Source organism: Ictalurus furcatus, chromosome 20 (genome assembly GCF_023375685.1).
Source record: "Ictalurus furcatus strain D&B chromosome 20, Billie_1.0, whole genome shotgun sequence".
NCBI lineage: Eukaryota > Metazoa > Chordata > Actinopteri > Siluriformes > Ictaluridae > Ictalurus > Ictalurus furcatus.
Genome location: NC_071274.1, coordinates 7,675,866 through 7,691,576, shown reverse-complemented (window position 1 = coordinate 7,691,576; position 15,711 = coordinate 7,675,866). Strand labels below are relative to the sequence as shown.

Sequence of the window (15,711 nt, the reverse complement as noted above, 5' to 3'; positions counted from 1 at the left end):
GTTGTGTGTACTGAACCAGACTGAAAGATTAAAGACTCAGGAAACCTTTGCCGGTGTTTTGAGTTAATTAGCTGATTAGAGTCTTCTCATGTCGACATTTCTGTATTATAAATTCTTTATTCTAATTATTGAGATACTGGATTTTTGATTTCCATGAGCTGTAAGCTGTAATCATCAGGATCAAACAGAAAAAGGCTTGAAAATTTTCACTTTATGTGTAATGAATCTAGAATGAGTTCCACTTTTTGAATTAAACTATGGGAAAAATGAGCTTTTCCACAATATTCAAATTATTTGAGATGCAATGGTATTATAAGTTTAAATCTTATTGTACAGCAGCAAACCTACCAGGACATGGACCATGAGGAATCTGACGTTTGAACAGAACACCCTAGGAAAGAAAAAAGAAAGCTTTGGCCAGAGCCTTGCAGTAAGACCTAATGAAGGCAGGAATAAAACTATCAATGAACACACTAACAAGAACAGTACAACAGCAAGGACTTCATTCCCAGACACCTCACCGCACTCCACTCTTGATCAAGAAGCACATAAAAAGTCTACTTGAATATGCAAAAAGGAATTTGCACAGGCCTATAGAACTCTGGAAGATTAAACGGGAACTGTCTGAACCAGTGGATCAGTGTTATGTCTGGTGTAAGAAAGGCAGGGATTATGACAAAAATAACAACATCCCCATGGTCAAGCACAGAGGTGGGTCAGTCCTGTTGTGCAGATATTATGCTGCTGCAGGAACTGGCAGTTTTGATCGTGTGATTGGCCTCATGGATTCTTTGAAATATCAGACTATTTAGAAGTAGAACGAGATTCCTTTAGTGGGTAAATTGAAGCTTTGTGATGATTGGAGTTTTCAGCAAGACAATAACAAAAAGCATACATCAGTCAACCAAAGCTTTCTTCTGAGATCAGTCCTGGAATGTCCTTTAGTGGCCATCACAGTCCCCAGATTTAAATCCCACTGAAAATATACAGTACGATTTAAAGAAAGCTGTGGCAGCATGGAAACCATGGAACATTAATTAACTGGAAGCTTTTGTACTGGGCAAAAATTCCAGTAGAGAGATGGCAGAAGCTTATGAGCACCAACTGGAAACACTGAAGGTTATAAAATATAAAGGTAGCTCCACAAAATAATAACTTTGGGGATTTAATTATTTTGCACATGGGAAAATGATTTTTCTTGTGAACTTCTGTTAGTAAACTCAACACTACATTCTCAAAAATCACTTGAACATTCTTTGACTGTTTACTAAAGCCTTGGTTGATGTATTTTAATTACCTTAATTTACATCACCAGACTGCTTTGAATATTGGGAGGGTTGAATAATTGAGTGCAACTGTGTGTACAACCCCTGGCAAAAATTATGAAATCACCACACTTAGAGGATGCTCTATTTTTCTTACTTTGTAACAAATAAACAAATCACAGACACGACAAAACAATTTTTGTTTAATGGCTGAACATTCCGGCTTCGTGAAACATACCTCAAACAAATTCAATTTAATAATTTTAATGAATGATATTTTTTGCCAGAGCCAGTAGAGGGAAAAATTATGGAATCACCCAGTGTCAAGGAAACAATTATGGAAATCACCTTGTAATTTGCATTTCTAAAACAAATACCAGCACAAGTCTAAAAATGCAAATTAGTCTGCAGTTAAGAGAGAGTGCTTACAGACCTTAACCTTGACTGATTGAAAGGAAACATGGCCAACAAGAGAGTTGTCAATTGAAACAATGGAAAGGATTATAAAACTTCTGGCAAGAAGGAAATCAAACACTGAATGTGGGAAAAGATGTTGGTTGTTCCCAGTCAGCTGTGTCTAAAATTTGGTGCAAATCTAAACAAAAAATGGGAAAAGGAAAACATACGGGTAGACCAAGGAAGACACTCTTCAGGATAGAAAACTCAAAGGCATGTTGCTTTGAGTTTTCCATCCTGACTGACATCACGATAGAAAATACACGACAAAACAAATGAGAAAAAAAATGGGTGGAAACAGGAGTTAATGTGTTTGACAGAACTGTAAGAAATCGACTGAATGAAATGGGATTTGCGTAAAGAAAAGCCAAATGAAAACCAGTACTAACATCTAAACAGAAGAAAACAAGGTTACAGTGGGCTAAAGAGAAGCAATCATGGAGTGTAGATGATTGGATGAAAATGATATTCAGTGATGAATCACAAATTTGCCTTGGCTAAGGAGATGCTGCTGGAACTTTTGTCTGGTGTCGTTCTGATGAAACATATAAAGATGACTGCCTGAATAAAACAATCACATTTCCCCACTCAGTTATGATATGGGGTTGCATGTCAGGTAAAGGACCAGAGGAGACCTCAAAGGTCAATGCACAGGTGTACAGTGAAATTTTGGACACTTTTCTCATTCCATCGATAGAAAATAGGACTGGTGGTGATGAAGTTATTTTTCAGATGATAATGCATTTTACCACAGAGCAAAGAGTGTTAAAGCTTTTCTTCAGGAAAGGCAAATCAGCTCAATGACATGGCCAGCAAACAGTCTGGATCTCAATCCCATTGAAAATTAATGGTAGAAATTAAAAAAATTGGTCCATGTATGGCTCCGTCCTGCAAAGCTGCTATTCGAGAAAGGTTGAAAGTGGGTTTTGGTGTGATTTTTTTTATTTTTACTAACTAGCAAGGTCTCGGGAAAGCATAATTTGCTCATAAAAGCTCTCTCTATAATCTTCAGTACAACAAAGTGGTCCTGCTGGAAGACCTTCCATCACCTTCACAAGTGTCGTCAGGTATGAGCCAAGAATGTTACAAGCACAATACTGCATGTTATTTCACAAAATTTATTACATTTTAAAAACAAGCATTTCCATCATTTTCAGCCGGGACAAAACACTGAACTGCGTGCTTTTTAAAAAAAAAAAAAAAAAAAAAAAATATTCTTTATTTGAATGATGACAAAAACAGAGGACTGAACACAAATACAAAGCAACTTCCACATGAATAGAACAGGGGTGTAATTTTTTTGGAAAGTTAGAGCTCGGTAAAAAGGCAGAAGAGGGATCTGGTTATTCAGGACAAATACCATTAAGAGATTTCGGATGTGATGCAATCTAAAGGCTGCCAGTAGCAATTCATGAGTGAGTCATAGAGCTCCTCACTACACTCCATGTACTGCTTGTTCAGTGACTCCACGTCCACTGGGGGGTTTGGCTCTGGAGGAAAACGCCAAAAGGTCAATTAACACAAACATATTTAACTCAACACCAAAGTCTAGTCTTTCCTGTGACCAATACGTATTCCAGAAATACCCTTTATTGAAGAAAAACTCAGACGTTTGACCTCGCTGTGACCTTGGTCCTGTTTGGATCAACTACAAAATCTAAATCAGGTCATCTGCTGGTTACAGGAATAGTAATAATTCCATATAAATCCTACTAACATTCAGCCACTCGCTCTTCAGATATTTCATGCTAATGAAAATCTGATTGGACGGACAAGCTGAAAACACCTCCACCACTCAGTGATGGACATAATGACACTAGACAAATGAACTGCACAAAACTGGAGAATAAAAATGCCTTTCTTCTACCCTTTTTATATCAATATGCTTAACAGACTGCACATTTGCCAACTACAGTTTTTTTTTTCCTCCTAGAAACAACAATCAGCATGTTATGAAGGCTGATACGGTGGAGTAGTACAATGCATGAACAACCTGCTTGTCCCCAAAACCCAACTGTATTGAACAAATCTGGATCAAAAATTCCACCGACACTAGCATTTGCATCAACACTTCCATGACTGATCTTCAAACAAAAGACAATGAGCAGTTACCTTCATTCTCCTCCTCAGCCTCTTCAGTGGCATCCTGGGATTGCTACAAAAAATGAAACAAAGATTAAACTAAAGTAGGGTTTTAAAAGGAAATTCATGCAAATGGCATGGGGTAATATGATGAGTTCTATGAAATTCTTGTTTAACTTGAACGTTAAATTATTTGATCAATTGTGTGCAGCAGTGCAGATGGTATTTGAGCATCGCTGCATGTTAAGCATTTCAGATTTCTGGCATCGACTACCGGCATTACATGAAGGCCATGATCTTTATGCAGGACAACGCTCCAATCGCATGCATCAAGGTACACCACTGATGACAATCAGTATGTTTACATGGACAGCAATATTACAATATTAACCCGATTAAGACAAAACTCAGATTAAGAATTTACCATGTAAACAGCGATTTCTGATTACCTTAATCCGGCTAAAGTCTTACACAACGTAAACAAATTGAATTAAGACACGTGGAGTATTCCTATTTTATCGACGTGCGTTACAGATATATACACACCTTAAATCGCACTATTAATGTCGTGTGGGAGTTTTCACCACATCTTGCGACAGGACACACACACACACACACACGCACACACGTTTGACGGCAAACAAGAGAGCACAGCTGCATCCGAAACCGCGTACTTACCAACTATATGATATAGTATACATGCATCTCGGTTACTATATAGTAGGTAAATACACGGTTTGGGATGCAGCCCATGGCTTCAAGCAGTTGTCTATTTGCACATACAACATCAAATAATTAACTGCACTTGAAGCTTCCGTAAAATTAAAAATGAAACACCCAAAACTGAATATGGTACCATAACAAAAGACACGCATGTTGACACGTGAAATTCTGGAGGGAACATCGGACGCAATGACGTGTGCCGAAAATCCATCCATGTTCTATAACATGTAAAACCTGAACATGAAAGGAATATTCTCATAACTCATGTAAACACTTTAATCAGAATATTGTCTTATGTAGAATAAGGTCAAAAATTTCTGCTGTCCATGTAAATGTAGTCATCGGTGACCTGGCTGAACCCCTTTCCTCACTTCACTTTAATCCTATTGAGTTCTTCTGGGCCATTCTCAAGCATGTTATTTACAGTGAGGGAAGACAATTCACCTCTTTGAATAGAATTTGGGAGGCCGTGGTGGCTACATCAGCTAAAACTTATCGCAAACAGATCAAGAAATTGACAGATTCAATGGATGGAAGGCTTGTGGTGATTATTGAAAAGAAGGGTGGCTATATTCATCACTGAATAGTTTTGAAGGACCAAAATCGATATTTTTTTCTTAATTGTTAAAATGTTATTTTATGTTAGTTATTTATTAAATAATACTTTAAGACTAAAGTGTGCACACCAATAATTTCCTCTGAGAAAACAAATTAATTTTTTCTTTGTTAAACATTCTATTTTGAGGTGAAAAACATTTAGGATCAACTGAGACCACTTATTTGTTCACCAATAAAATAAAGCTGAAAAATACCATTTGCCTAATAATTGTGCACAACGTAGTCCAAAACAGAGCACACTTTGCATGAAAAATTGGTAATGTGAAAGCAGTCATGTGGACCGGGAATCGCACTGCAGTACCAAACCGAGAATGCCTGTAAGAAATGGACCGAGTTCAGTTACACTGGAACCGGGAGGCACGGGGAGCAATCACACTCTGATTCAGACCTCAGCAAATATGCCCAGTGTGAAAACCACCTAACTGCCACACTTTCTTCACAAAGGGCTGTATACCTGCAGAATGGATCGCTTGCTCCAATTCAAGCAACAAAACGAGTAATGAACTGCCTGTAATCACCTTACACAAGACACCGTCATAATACCTCACCAGAACGTTATCAATACATCCTCGTTCAGTGTTTCAGCAGCTTATGTCCAGTGAAATCAGAAGTGACGTGATGCCTTATGCCGCATGTCTGAAGTTGACATCGCAGCACTGTGAAATCCTTCGTGACTGCTGCTGTGCGTTATTGCTATGGGCTGTCACAGACTGTATAGAGCCTGCCAGTGGTCTAGTATACTGGTAGAGGCAAAGTAGTAAGGTGCTGAAGCAAGAGCTGAACATTGTAGTTTGGAACTCCATAAAGAGACAAGATGATTCTGTCTAATACGAGTCTACTGCCTGCTGTGGAGGACAGATTGCCTGAAGTGCTGACTGCAGTCACAAGCTGTAGATGGCTCCCAGGCGCATGAGATCTGAAGTGTACAAGGCAAGAAGGCGACAGGAAGACTGCTGTTTGACGGTGGCATTTAAATTCTATTCAAATACTGTGCTGTTCAGTCATTTTGTGACTCTGTTGAAGGTAATGGAACGAACGCAAGTGTGATCAAAATGGTACCCGTGTCATATTCTCCACCCCTGGCAATTATAAGGGGTGAAACAGAACTGTATTATTATTTACTGTATTATCTATATCTACTATATTAAGCATAAATAGCCGCTTACCTCTGTCGTTGACTGCATGTCAGGGGGTACGGGGGGCATTCCCATTGGCGGAGGGGGTCCCATCATCCCATGAGGAACAGGAGGGGGTATTGCATAAGGATTATAGCCGTAGTTGTAGCTGTTGTACTGATCATAACCCCAGTGTTGGTAGTAATTGTTGTAGGGCTGCTGATAATACTGCTGCTGGTAATTGCTATTATAGTTGTGACTCTGGTTGTGGTAGCTGTTGGATTTGTTGCTGCAAGGTAAATTGAAGATGGTTTTAGTGAGCTTTTGGCAGACATGCTTATCTAGACAGACTTACAGAAATGCACTACTCCTCAAGCTAGAACAAACAGGCCAGTTTAGCATTTACATGTGTATGTATACCCTTTACTTACTGCACCAGCTACAAAGGTCCGAACCATCTTTAGCAAGAACACTGAGCCACTATTGATTCACATCTACCAGTCTATGCAGAGCGTTTCAACATGATGCGTCAAGCTAGTCTTTAGCAATGATCAAAGCAGTCATGTGACAGCTGTTCAAGCCAACATCTGGCAAGTCATTCCTTTTAAAATTTTTTTTTTTTTTTTTTTTTTTTTTTTTTTTTTTTTTTTTACCTTTTGTTGACTGCGATACTGATTCTGATTGCTTTGCCCCCCAGACCTGTAGCATTCTGAAACTCCTCCAGGGCTTTCTTCTGCTCGCTTTCATCACCAAATTTCACAAACCCGTAGCCCCTGTGTCATTAAAAACAACACTATGGAGTTACTATTTAATGTTAGAGTTTCTACACATTGCACCATGCAACAATATATACATATTTCAAAAGATTTCAAAGAATGGTAAAACAATTTGAAATTAATTTGACGGTAGAACATTTCTTTTACTTTTAACATGAAGTAGCATCACTTCATTTGTGAGCTGCTCTTGCTTATCCTACATGGGAAAAACGATAGTTTTAGCAGATGTAACAAAAGGCAAATCACATCTATGTATAGAGTGGCCCCTTTTTGGGAAAGCAAATGAATATAATAGAAATATTAAGCAAAACAATTGGTTCATAAGTCACAACAATCCTGGCAACAAGGTTCTCTTCAGTGCATATTGGTTGAAAATAAAAAGTGAGGCAGTCAGGAATGTGTTCAAGAAATGTGTTCATACTTTGAATTTCCATAGGGATCAGTGACAACTTTGGCTCCTTTGCATGAAGGGTATTTTTTCAGAAAGAATTGATGTAGCTGATAATCATCGACTTCTGGCGTCAGGTCTCCAACAAAGACAGAAAATTCAGGCCTAAGAAATCAGTACATATTTCGGAAGGTGAGAGTTTTGTACTCAAGAAAAAAAAAATAATAACTTGAATAGATAAACATAAATAAATGCTGACTCACCCAGGCTCAGGCCTTTTCCCATATGTTGCATAATTCAGCTTGAACTTTCTGGGCTAAAAGTATTTTTAAAAAAAAAGAAAGAAAGAAAAGAAAAGAATAAGTTAAATAATACAATCATTAAAATACAGAAAAAAAAGTTTCCTGAAAGGAAGGACCTAGTTCTCTGGAAAGTAGAGAAAATGAACATACATATATGATTACATGCCTCCATCACTCAGTACAGGCTTTATCCATTCATTCCTAACACTGACCAGTTTATTCACCAGCTTCAAACAATGTCATTATATACTAATCATACATGGAACTGCGTTCAAAAACACCACCAGCTAAAAGTTTGGACACATCTGATTAAATCTATGCGCTTCACATCTTAAAGTAGGAATTCTGTAGTAGGAATGGCAGGAAGGGCGAGTGCTGGTACGTTGGCCTAAAACCAATGTTTTTAAGACTAATGCACAAGCAGTACAGCTATTTCCTCATGAAACTGATGAAAAAAGCTGAGAAATAGTTGCTACCTATACTGCCATGTTCTGCAAAAGATGCACTGAATGCTTAAGTCTGAGCGTGAAGCAGCTCTACACTGCCGGTGACACTGTGAGTGTGTGTGTGTTCAAGGATTTCAGCATGGAGATGAATCCTGCTCCTTCTGTGTCCAACAGTGCAGTAAAGGAGAAGAACCTACAGAAAGAGATACCAGTCTTCCTTGCTCTGCAGAAACATTCAACAGTTAGATCCATCAGAGCATTAAGTGGAGCAGCAGATTTCAATCACCGAATCAGCAGATTGTGGCTGCGGGGACAAAAGTCAGTGACATCATCTGTGCTGACTTAACACACACCATGTCAATGTCAGACATTAAACCAACTGGGATTCCACCAAAGCTGGACACTGCTCTAATTTGTGCATGCTAGATCATCAGTTTAGCAATGCCGCTGTGAGTGACCATGTATTTTAAAAAGGAAAAGACAGTGAAGATGCCACCCAAGGCCTGTAGAAACTTCAGCCGCAGGGCAGAGGCTGGTGCCTGAACCCAAGCAACGCAGTTAGAAGGAACGCGGCAGTCATTCGTCTCTTCTCTTGGACAATAAGCTCTTTGAGCTAGTCTTAGATTTCTTAAGATATCTTTTCTTTATTTCCATTTTTCTTCCCACTGTAAAGCACCGAGTTGCATTTTAAATGTATAAGAGGTGCTATATAGGCTTACTATTATTATTATTATTATTATTATTATTATTCTGAAAGTAGGTGTCCAAACTTTTGATTGATACTGTCTGTACTTCAATGTGGGGGCCATGCTTTAGATAAAAGAATCTATAACGAATCTAAATTAAAATAGAAAAAGATTGTTAAAACAGGGTATCAGCACTTCAAATTTAATACTTTTTAATACCATATTCAAGACATTTACAAAAAAATTAAGACCTGCACGTCACTTCAATCATGCTACACAATACATCAGCTATAATAGATTGTGTTTATGTATATACATCCATTTCTGGGTTTAAGAAAACAATAGCAGGGTAAAATTCTATAGAGGTATATGGGAGAGCAGAGCAAATATACTTTTTGGATTACCATTTGCTCCAACAATGAAAGAAAAAAAAAAAAATCCAGTATTTCCTTTTCATGACTTTCCAAGAGAGAGAAAATATAATAAATTTGATAGATAGATAGATAGATAGATAGATAGATAGGGATTACAGCAGTCAGAAGAGAAAAAGACTGAGGGAGTGATTTACCATCACTCCCTCAGCAGCTGTATTACAACCCCCTTGCATATTACAAATAGTAATAACAATAGTAATATATTTCTGACTTAATTCACTTATGCGTTAGACACTGTGGCTTTTATTTTGGTGGAAAACCGCAGGAAGACCTCCTTTTAGTTGGCAACAGTTTTTTAAAATTCACTTCTCATTACCAATCAGGTGAAGTGCTGTAAACCTCTGCCTACAAAAATATTTGAGATTACGCCAACATAAAACCAAAATGAATCTGGTGTGTGTTTGTGTCTAAATGCATTTTATAAGCGACTCAAACTCACAGCACAGACAGAAATGAAGTTGGTGTGGAGCGGCGTTTACTGTGAACTGAGCCGCTCCAAAACACTAAATGAGCCACACACACACACACACGGAGTGCAACACAGTGACACGGGTTTACCATTTCAAACAGCAACGAGCCAAAATAAAATCTAAATCTTCTTTACTGTGTCGGTTTAGTTGTATTTTTAAGACCTTTGAAACACTAATTCAAGACATTTAATGCTAATTAAGGCCTTATTTTTTACATTAAGGAATTTAAGACATCTTAAGACTTTAAGGACCTGCAGACACCCTGTAAATAAATAAATAAATAAATACATAAATAAATAAGGGCATAAAGTTAGTCACTTACAGGGTTTGATCCTGGAACAAGCTTGCCATTGAGCCTCTGGACACACCGGTCAACACTGGCTTCATCTGCCAATTCTACAAAACAATATCCCGCAGAGCCTCTGTAGGGAATCAACATCATGAAAAAACATTTAAAAAAAAGTAAAAAGCATGACAGATTTGTTAACAGAAATCAAAACACTTACCCTGTTACCCGGTGTGTTATAATTTTCACCCCGTATGCCGTCTCCCCCATAGTGCTGAAAGCTTGTTTGATGAAATTTTCATCCATGTATGGGTCTAACTGTAAGACACATTACACTCATTAACAGGTGTTAAGAACCACTTATCTTTTCATTCTCAAAAAAAAGGAATTTAAAACATTTGCTAAAACCTTCAGTACATAACAGCTGATATAAAAGACAGAAAAATCTCAAATATTGTAGTCTGCCTGTCGGTTTTTAAAATTTGATGTGTAGAATATAATGATGTTAATAGCATATATCCCTGAAAAGTTGGCTTCTTGATGTACAATATATAGCTAGACGTTTGTGGACACCTGACCATCACACCCATATGTGCTTTTTAAACCTTCCAGATTTAATCTCCTGTTGCTGTTATAATAACCTCCACACTAGAATTTGGAGTGCAGCTGCACTGATGTGCGTACATTCAGCCACAAGAGCGTTAGTGAGATCAGGCACTAATTTAGGGTGAGAAGACCTGGCACATAGTCAGCATTCCAGTTCATCCCAAAAGGTGTTCAGTGGGGTTGAGGTCAGGCTGTGTGCAGGCCACTCGAGTTCCTCCACTCAAACATTAGAAAACCATGCCTTCAGGGAGCTCGCTTTGTGCACAGGGGCGTTGTCATACTGGAACATGTTTGGGACTCTTAGTTCCAGTATGTAAGTAAATTGTAAGTTTACATCATACAAAGACATCCTATACAATATTGTGTGTGCAACTTTGTGAGAACAGCTTGGGAAAGAACAACATATGGGTCATGTAGTGGCCATATATAGTGAATCACACTGTGTGTCATTATGATGTTTACCAATTTCCTTGACAAAGCTTATAAAACTAGACTTACATTAATATACCTTTTCTTTTAAACCAAGATCAGACTTTTTAACCTGTATATTTTCACTCCCCCCCAAAAAAAAATTTTGATTATTGAATTTACATTAAACTTTAAGGAGAAAAAAAAAACATAAAATGGTATAAGAGCACATGGAGTTTTCTTGGTTTCTCTAGAGAGCATCTTAACAGTGAAATAACATTTCATTCTAACAGTCTACAAAATCAAAAGTCTAGATTAAGATTATTTAGTGCGCAATCGCACACATGTTTAAAATTTCAAGACAGAAAAAAAAAAGATAAATTGCCTGTAACATTATCAGCAAACAACCAGCAAATATGGACTCTCAGAACTGCTGTTTAAAAACCCCAGAGGCATTTAACCCTTGTGTGTCCTTATGGACATTGTGTTTTTCTTTATTATTTTTAAATAATTTTGTCTGTGTTAATGCAAACAGCATAAATTTAGCAAAAGGTGTGTATTTTTATTGGAATTTTAATATTTCACCCTCATTTGCTTTCATAAATCTATTTTAAACTAGATACATAAAATAGTTACACTCAGGACAAAATGTCCCCATTGAAACTGCTATATTTAATCCAAGTGACGTTTAAGCATAAAATCATGCGTTCTGTGTTAATAGGCTTTTATTTTGTTGACAAGGTTTCAAAACATTGATTTTTCCTGAAATGTGTAGTATTTTCTCAGGTTTAGCAGATGTGGAAAACACACACTTTTCCTTTTTTCTGATTCTGCTGTATTACAGTGCTGTAGACCAACTGAAAACGATGCAGCTACAATTGTGTGCGTGTGTGTGTATGGATATCAGAGTTGTGGTTCGTATGTGTATTGAAAATTGTGTGCGTGTAGGTGTGTGTGAACAGTTTGAAAGAAAGAAGTGATATTGTACTGGAAATCACAAACCCCACCCCATGCATGAGTCAAAGAAGGTTCCTGAGCTTTGAAGATTATTGCATTATGTAAAGAAACCGGCGTTTAAAGGGTTAACATTCTGAAAATGAATAAATGTTTGGAAAATTATGATCAGTTCAAAAACAAAGTCAGTAAACGTGGAAAAAAATGTTAGTATAGAATATTTCTATGACAGTTTGTCCTTTATGAACATAAATACTTTTTTTTTTAATCTGACACTGCATAAAAAATATGAATGCATCAAAATTAATGCTGTTAATCATTGACATCAAAAGACTAATAATCAAAGAAAAAAATCTGCTCAGCATTTAGTATATGGAAAATAATTACTATTTTTCTTTTTTCATAAGAAAAAATATGGCATTATGTAAACAAACCAGTGAGTGCCGTGAAAGTGGAACATTATATATATATTTAATATTTTTATGACAGTTTTTGGACATGGGTATTTTGGACCTGTATGTGAGACTTTTTAATTGACGCACAAGAGTTATATAAGATATTAAATAAAAAGCGATGCAATAGCGAGCTGTAATCTCATACTTTTGAAGCGCATGGCTTCTCCGAGTCAGCTGGGCTAACGACAGCTAAACAGGCCAACGAAAGCCAGTAAATGGTCTAATAATAATGCACTAAATCCCACCGTGGTTCGTGTTTAACTCGCATTCTCAACTAACACAGTCAGACGGTGAGAAACACAAACACTAACTACGCAATACAGTAGTTCTTTGTCTAGTTTAAACTGCTCTAAAAACACATCAGCTGCTAGCTGCGTAGCGCTTCTCTATCACTGAGCTGGTTAGCTGAAGTTGGCTAGCTTTACTAGCACATGTTGCAAACGTGTAAAAGAAATGTTGTTGATACTTACATCGCCCATCCACAGACTTGTCATTCTGTTAAACATTTTGGCTGGTTAAATGTTACTACTACAAAAAGAAATCGAGATTAAAGAAGCGCATATAATCTGACTAAAACCTGGCCGACTCTAAATCTTCTCCTTCTTCTTCTTCTTCTACCGCTGCTGTTTTTTTATGGCGGTTAGCAAACACACGCTAGGTGCATTCCCGCCACCTACTGGGCTGGAGTGGGGACAATCGATGAAATGGAATATTACCTTCTAAATTCTATTAAACAATTCTACCTTTCTTGAGTATCTCATTAATGCATGATATATTTTATGATGATTCAAGCCACTATGCGGCAGTGTTTTAAGTGTAAGATTTTCGATAACTTTTTCTCTTAATTCTTCCGACAGAAATACTCTTTCATTTTCATAAGCAGTGCAATATATTAGTGCATGTTTTAAAGTTTCTGTTGATCCACATAATCTATAATCCCCAGACTCATGTTTGCTCGTTCTATATAGGGAATAATTTAGAGCTGTGTGCCTAAGGTGAAGTCTGGTAACGATTGTGTCTTCTCTTCTACTGTCAAAATTCCCTCTTTCACCTCCTACTTGATTTTGAATATGATAAAGATGTCTTCCTCTTCCCTCCTCATTTTCCCTCTTCATTCCAACATTCTTGCCTTTTCCCTTTTATAGCTGTTCTGATTTTGGCCTTAACTTCTTCTTAACTTAGTGGAATATTAATTTCTATATGGGATAATTTCAGTGCCTGCTTTGCTAAATGATCAATTTCCTCATATCCATCCACTCCCATGTGTGCTGGAACGCACAGGAAACTCATCTTAATTCCTAACTTGTTTCCTCTATACATACTTAAAAGAATTCCATATAAAATGTCTTGTCTTGAGGATCTCCCGTTAATAAGGCTTGATAATGCAGAGAATGAATCTGAGCATATCACCACATCCATTGGCCGAGTATCCTCCATGCACCTGATAGTTAATAATATTGCTACCATCTCTGGTAATAAACTCCTACTTGATCGGATATTCTTTTACCAATTTAACTCGAGAACATGGGACATGTACAGCTGCTGAAGCTCGACCTGTTTCAGGATCTTTAGAAACATCAGTGAAAATTGTAAACATTGAGCAGCAATTCTGCTCTAAATATTGTTTAACCATTGTATCCTTTGCGATTACTCCATTTTTATCATTAATAATTGCTTGCAGATTAAGATTTACTAATGGTAAAGAGAATTGAAGAAATAGGTGACACTGCTACTGTAGGGCTCATTTCTATGATGCTACGTCACTTCTTCTACTTCTGATTTTCCTCCTCATTTCCGGTTCCTGGCAGGTCACTGACGTAGAGCTATGATGCCCCCAGTTGAAGATGTTTTTCAGTTCAGTTTGGTTTAGCAGTGCTTTATTAGCATGAATTGTGAAAGCAGATAGTACAGGTAGATTAAACTAAAAGTTATACAAATAATACATAGATTATCTGCATTTATACATAAACATAACAAAAATAAATTTAAAAAGATAAGCAAACAACAACAACAAAATAAAACTGACCGGTAAGCATTTGAACATATTGTGTATAGTGTATAGTGTAGTGTAAAAGTGGCGGTTGAAAGTTAAGATTTTCTACATTTCTGCATAAATATGACCTTAAACATCATCAGATTTTCACATAAGTCCTAAAAGTAAACAAAGGGAACCCAATTATACAAATGAGACAAAAATATTACAAATATTACACAGGAAATTTATCCAATATTACATGGCAAAAATTATGGAATCACCACACTTAAAATATGTTCACCCGCATTTTTTAGTTTGTAGCAAATAAACAAATCACAGATATGACAAAACAATTTTTGTTTAATAGCTGAACATTCTGCCTTCGTGAAACATACCTCAATCAAATTAAATTACATTTGTTTAATTAATGGAATTTTTCCCCAAGTAGGGGAAAAATGATGGAATCACTCAATTTTGAGGAAAAAATTATAGAATCACCTTGTAATTTGCATTTATAAAACAAGCACCAGCACAAGTCTAAAAAGTCTCAAAATTAGTCTGCAGTTAAAAGAGTGTGCTTATAGACCATAACCTTGGACTTTCTGAAAAGAAACATGGCCCAAACAAGAGATTTGTCAATTGAAACAATGGAAAGGATTATAAAACTCCTGGCAAAAGATGTTGGTTGTTCCCAGTCAGCTATGTCTAAAATCTGGTGAAAATATAAACAAAATGGGAAGGTTATAAAATGAAAACATACGGGTAGACCAAGGAAGACGTCAAAGCATCAGGATAGAAAACACAAAGCAATATGCCTTGAAAATAGAAAATATACAACAAAACAAATGAGAAAAAAATGGGTGGAAACAGGAGTTAATGTGTTTGACAGAACTGTAAGAAATCGACTGAATGAAATGGGATTTGCGTATAGAAAAGCCAAATGAAAACCAGCACTAACATCTAAACAGAAGAAAACAAGGTTACAGTGGGCTAAAGAGAAGCAATCATGGAGTGTAGATGATTGGATGAAAATGATATTCAGTGATTAATCACAAATTTGCCTTGGCTAAGGAGATGCTGCTGGAACTTTTGTCTGGTGTCGTTCTAATGAAACATAAGAATGACTGCCGAAATAAAATAATCACATTTCCCCACTCAGTTATGATATGGGGTTGCATGTCAGGTAAAGGACCAGAGGAGACCTCAAAGGTCAATGCACAGGTGTACAGTGAAATTTTGGACACTTTTCTCATTCCATCGATAGAA

General features: G+C 36.9%; 1 protein-coding gene across 1 annotated transcript; it reads right to left on the bottom strand.

The window, feature by feature from the left end:
- Positions 1–2,823: 2,823 nt before the first annotated feature.
- Positions 2,824–13,147, bottom strand: trnau1apb (tRNA selenocysteine 1 associated protein 1b). Its single transcript, XM_053650988.1, has 9 exons — positions 12,941–13,147; positions 10,268–10,365; positions 10,084–10,183; positions 7,687–7,739; positions 7,457–7,588; positions 6,913–7,032; positions 6,311–6,548; positions 3,834–3,876; positions 2,824–3,211 (listed from the first exon to the last, which is right to left on the bottom strand). Exons 1-9 carry the CDS (start codon positions 12,974–12,976, stop codon positions 3,084–3,086), a joined length of 948 nt encoding a protein of 315 aa, XP_053506963.1. The 5' UTR covers positions 12,977–13,147; the 3' UTR covers positions 2,824–3,083.
- Between the last annotated feature and the right edge of the window lie 2,564 nt (positions 13,148–15,711).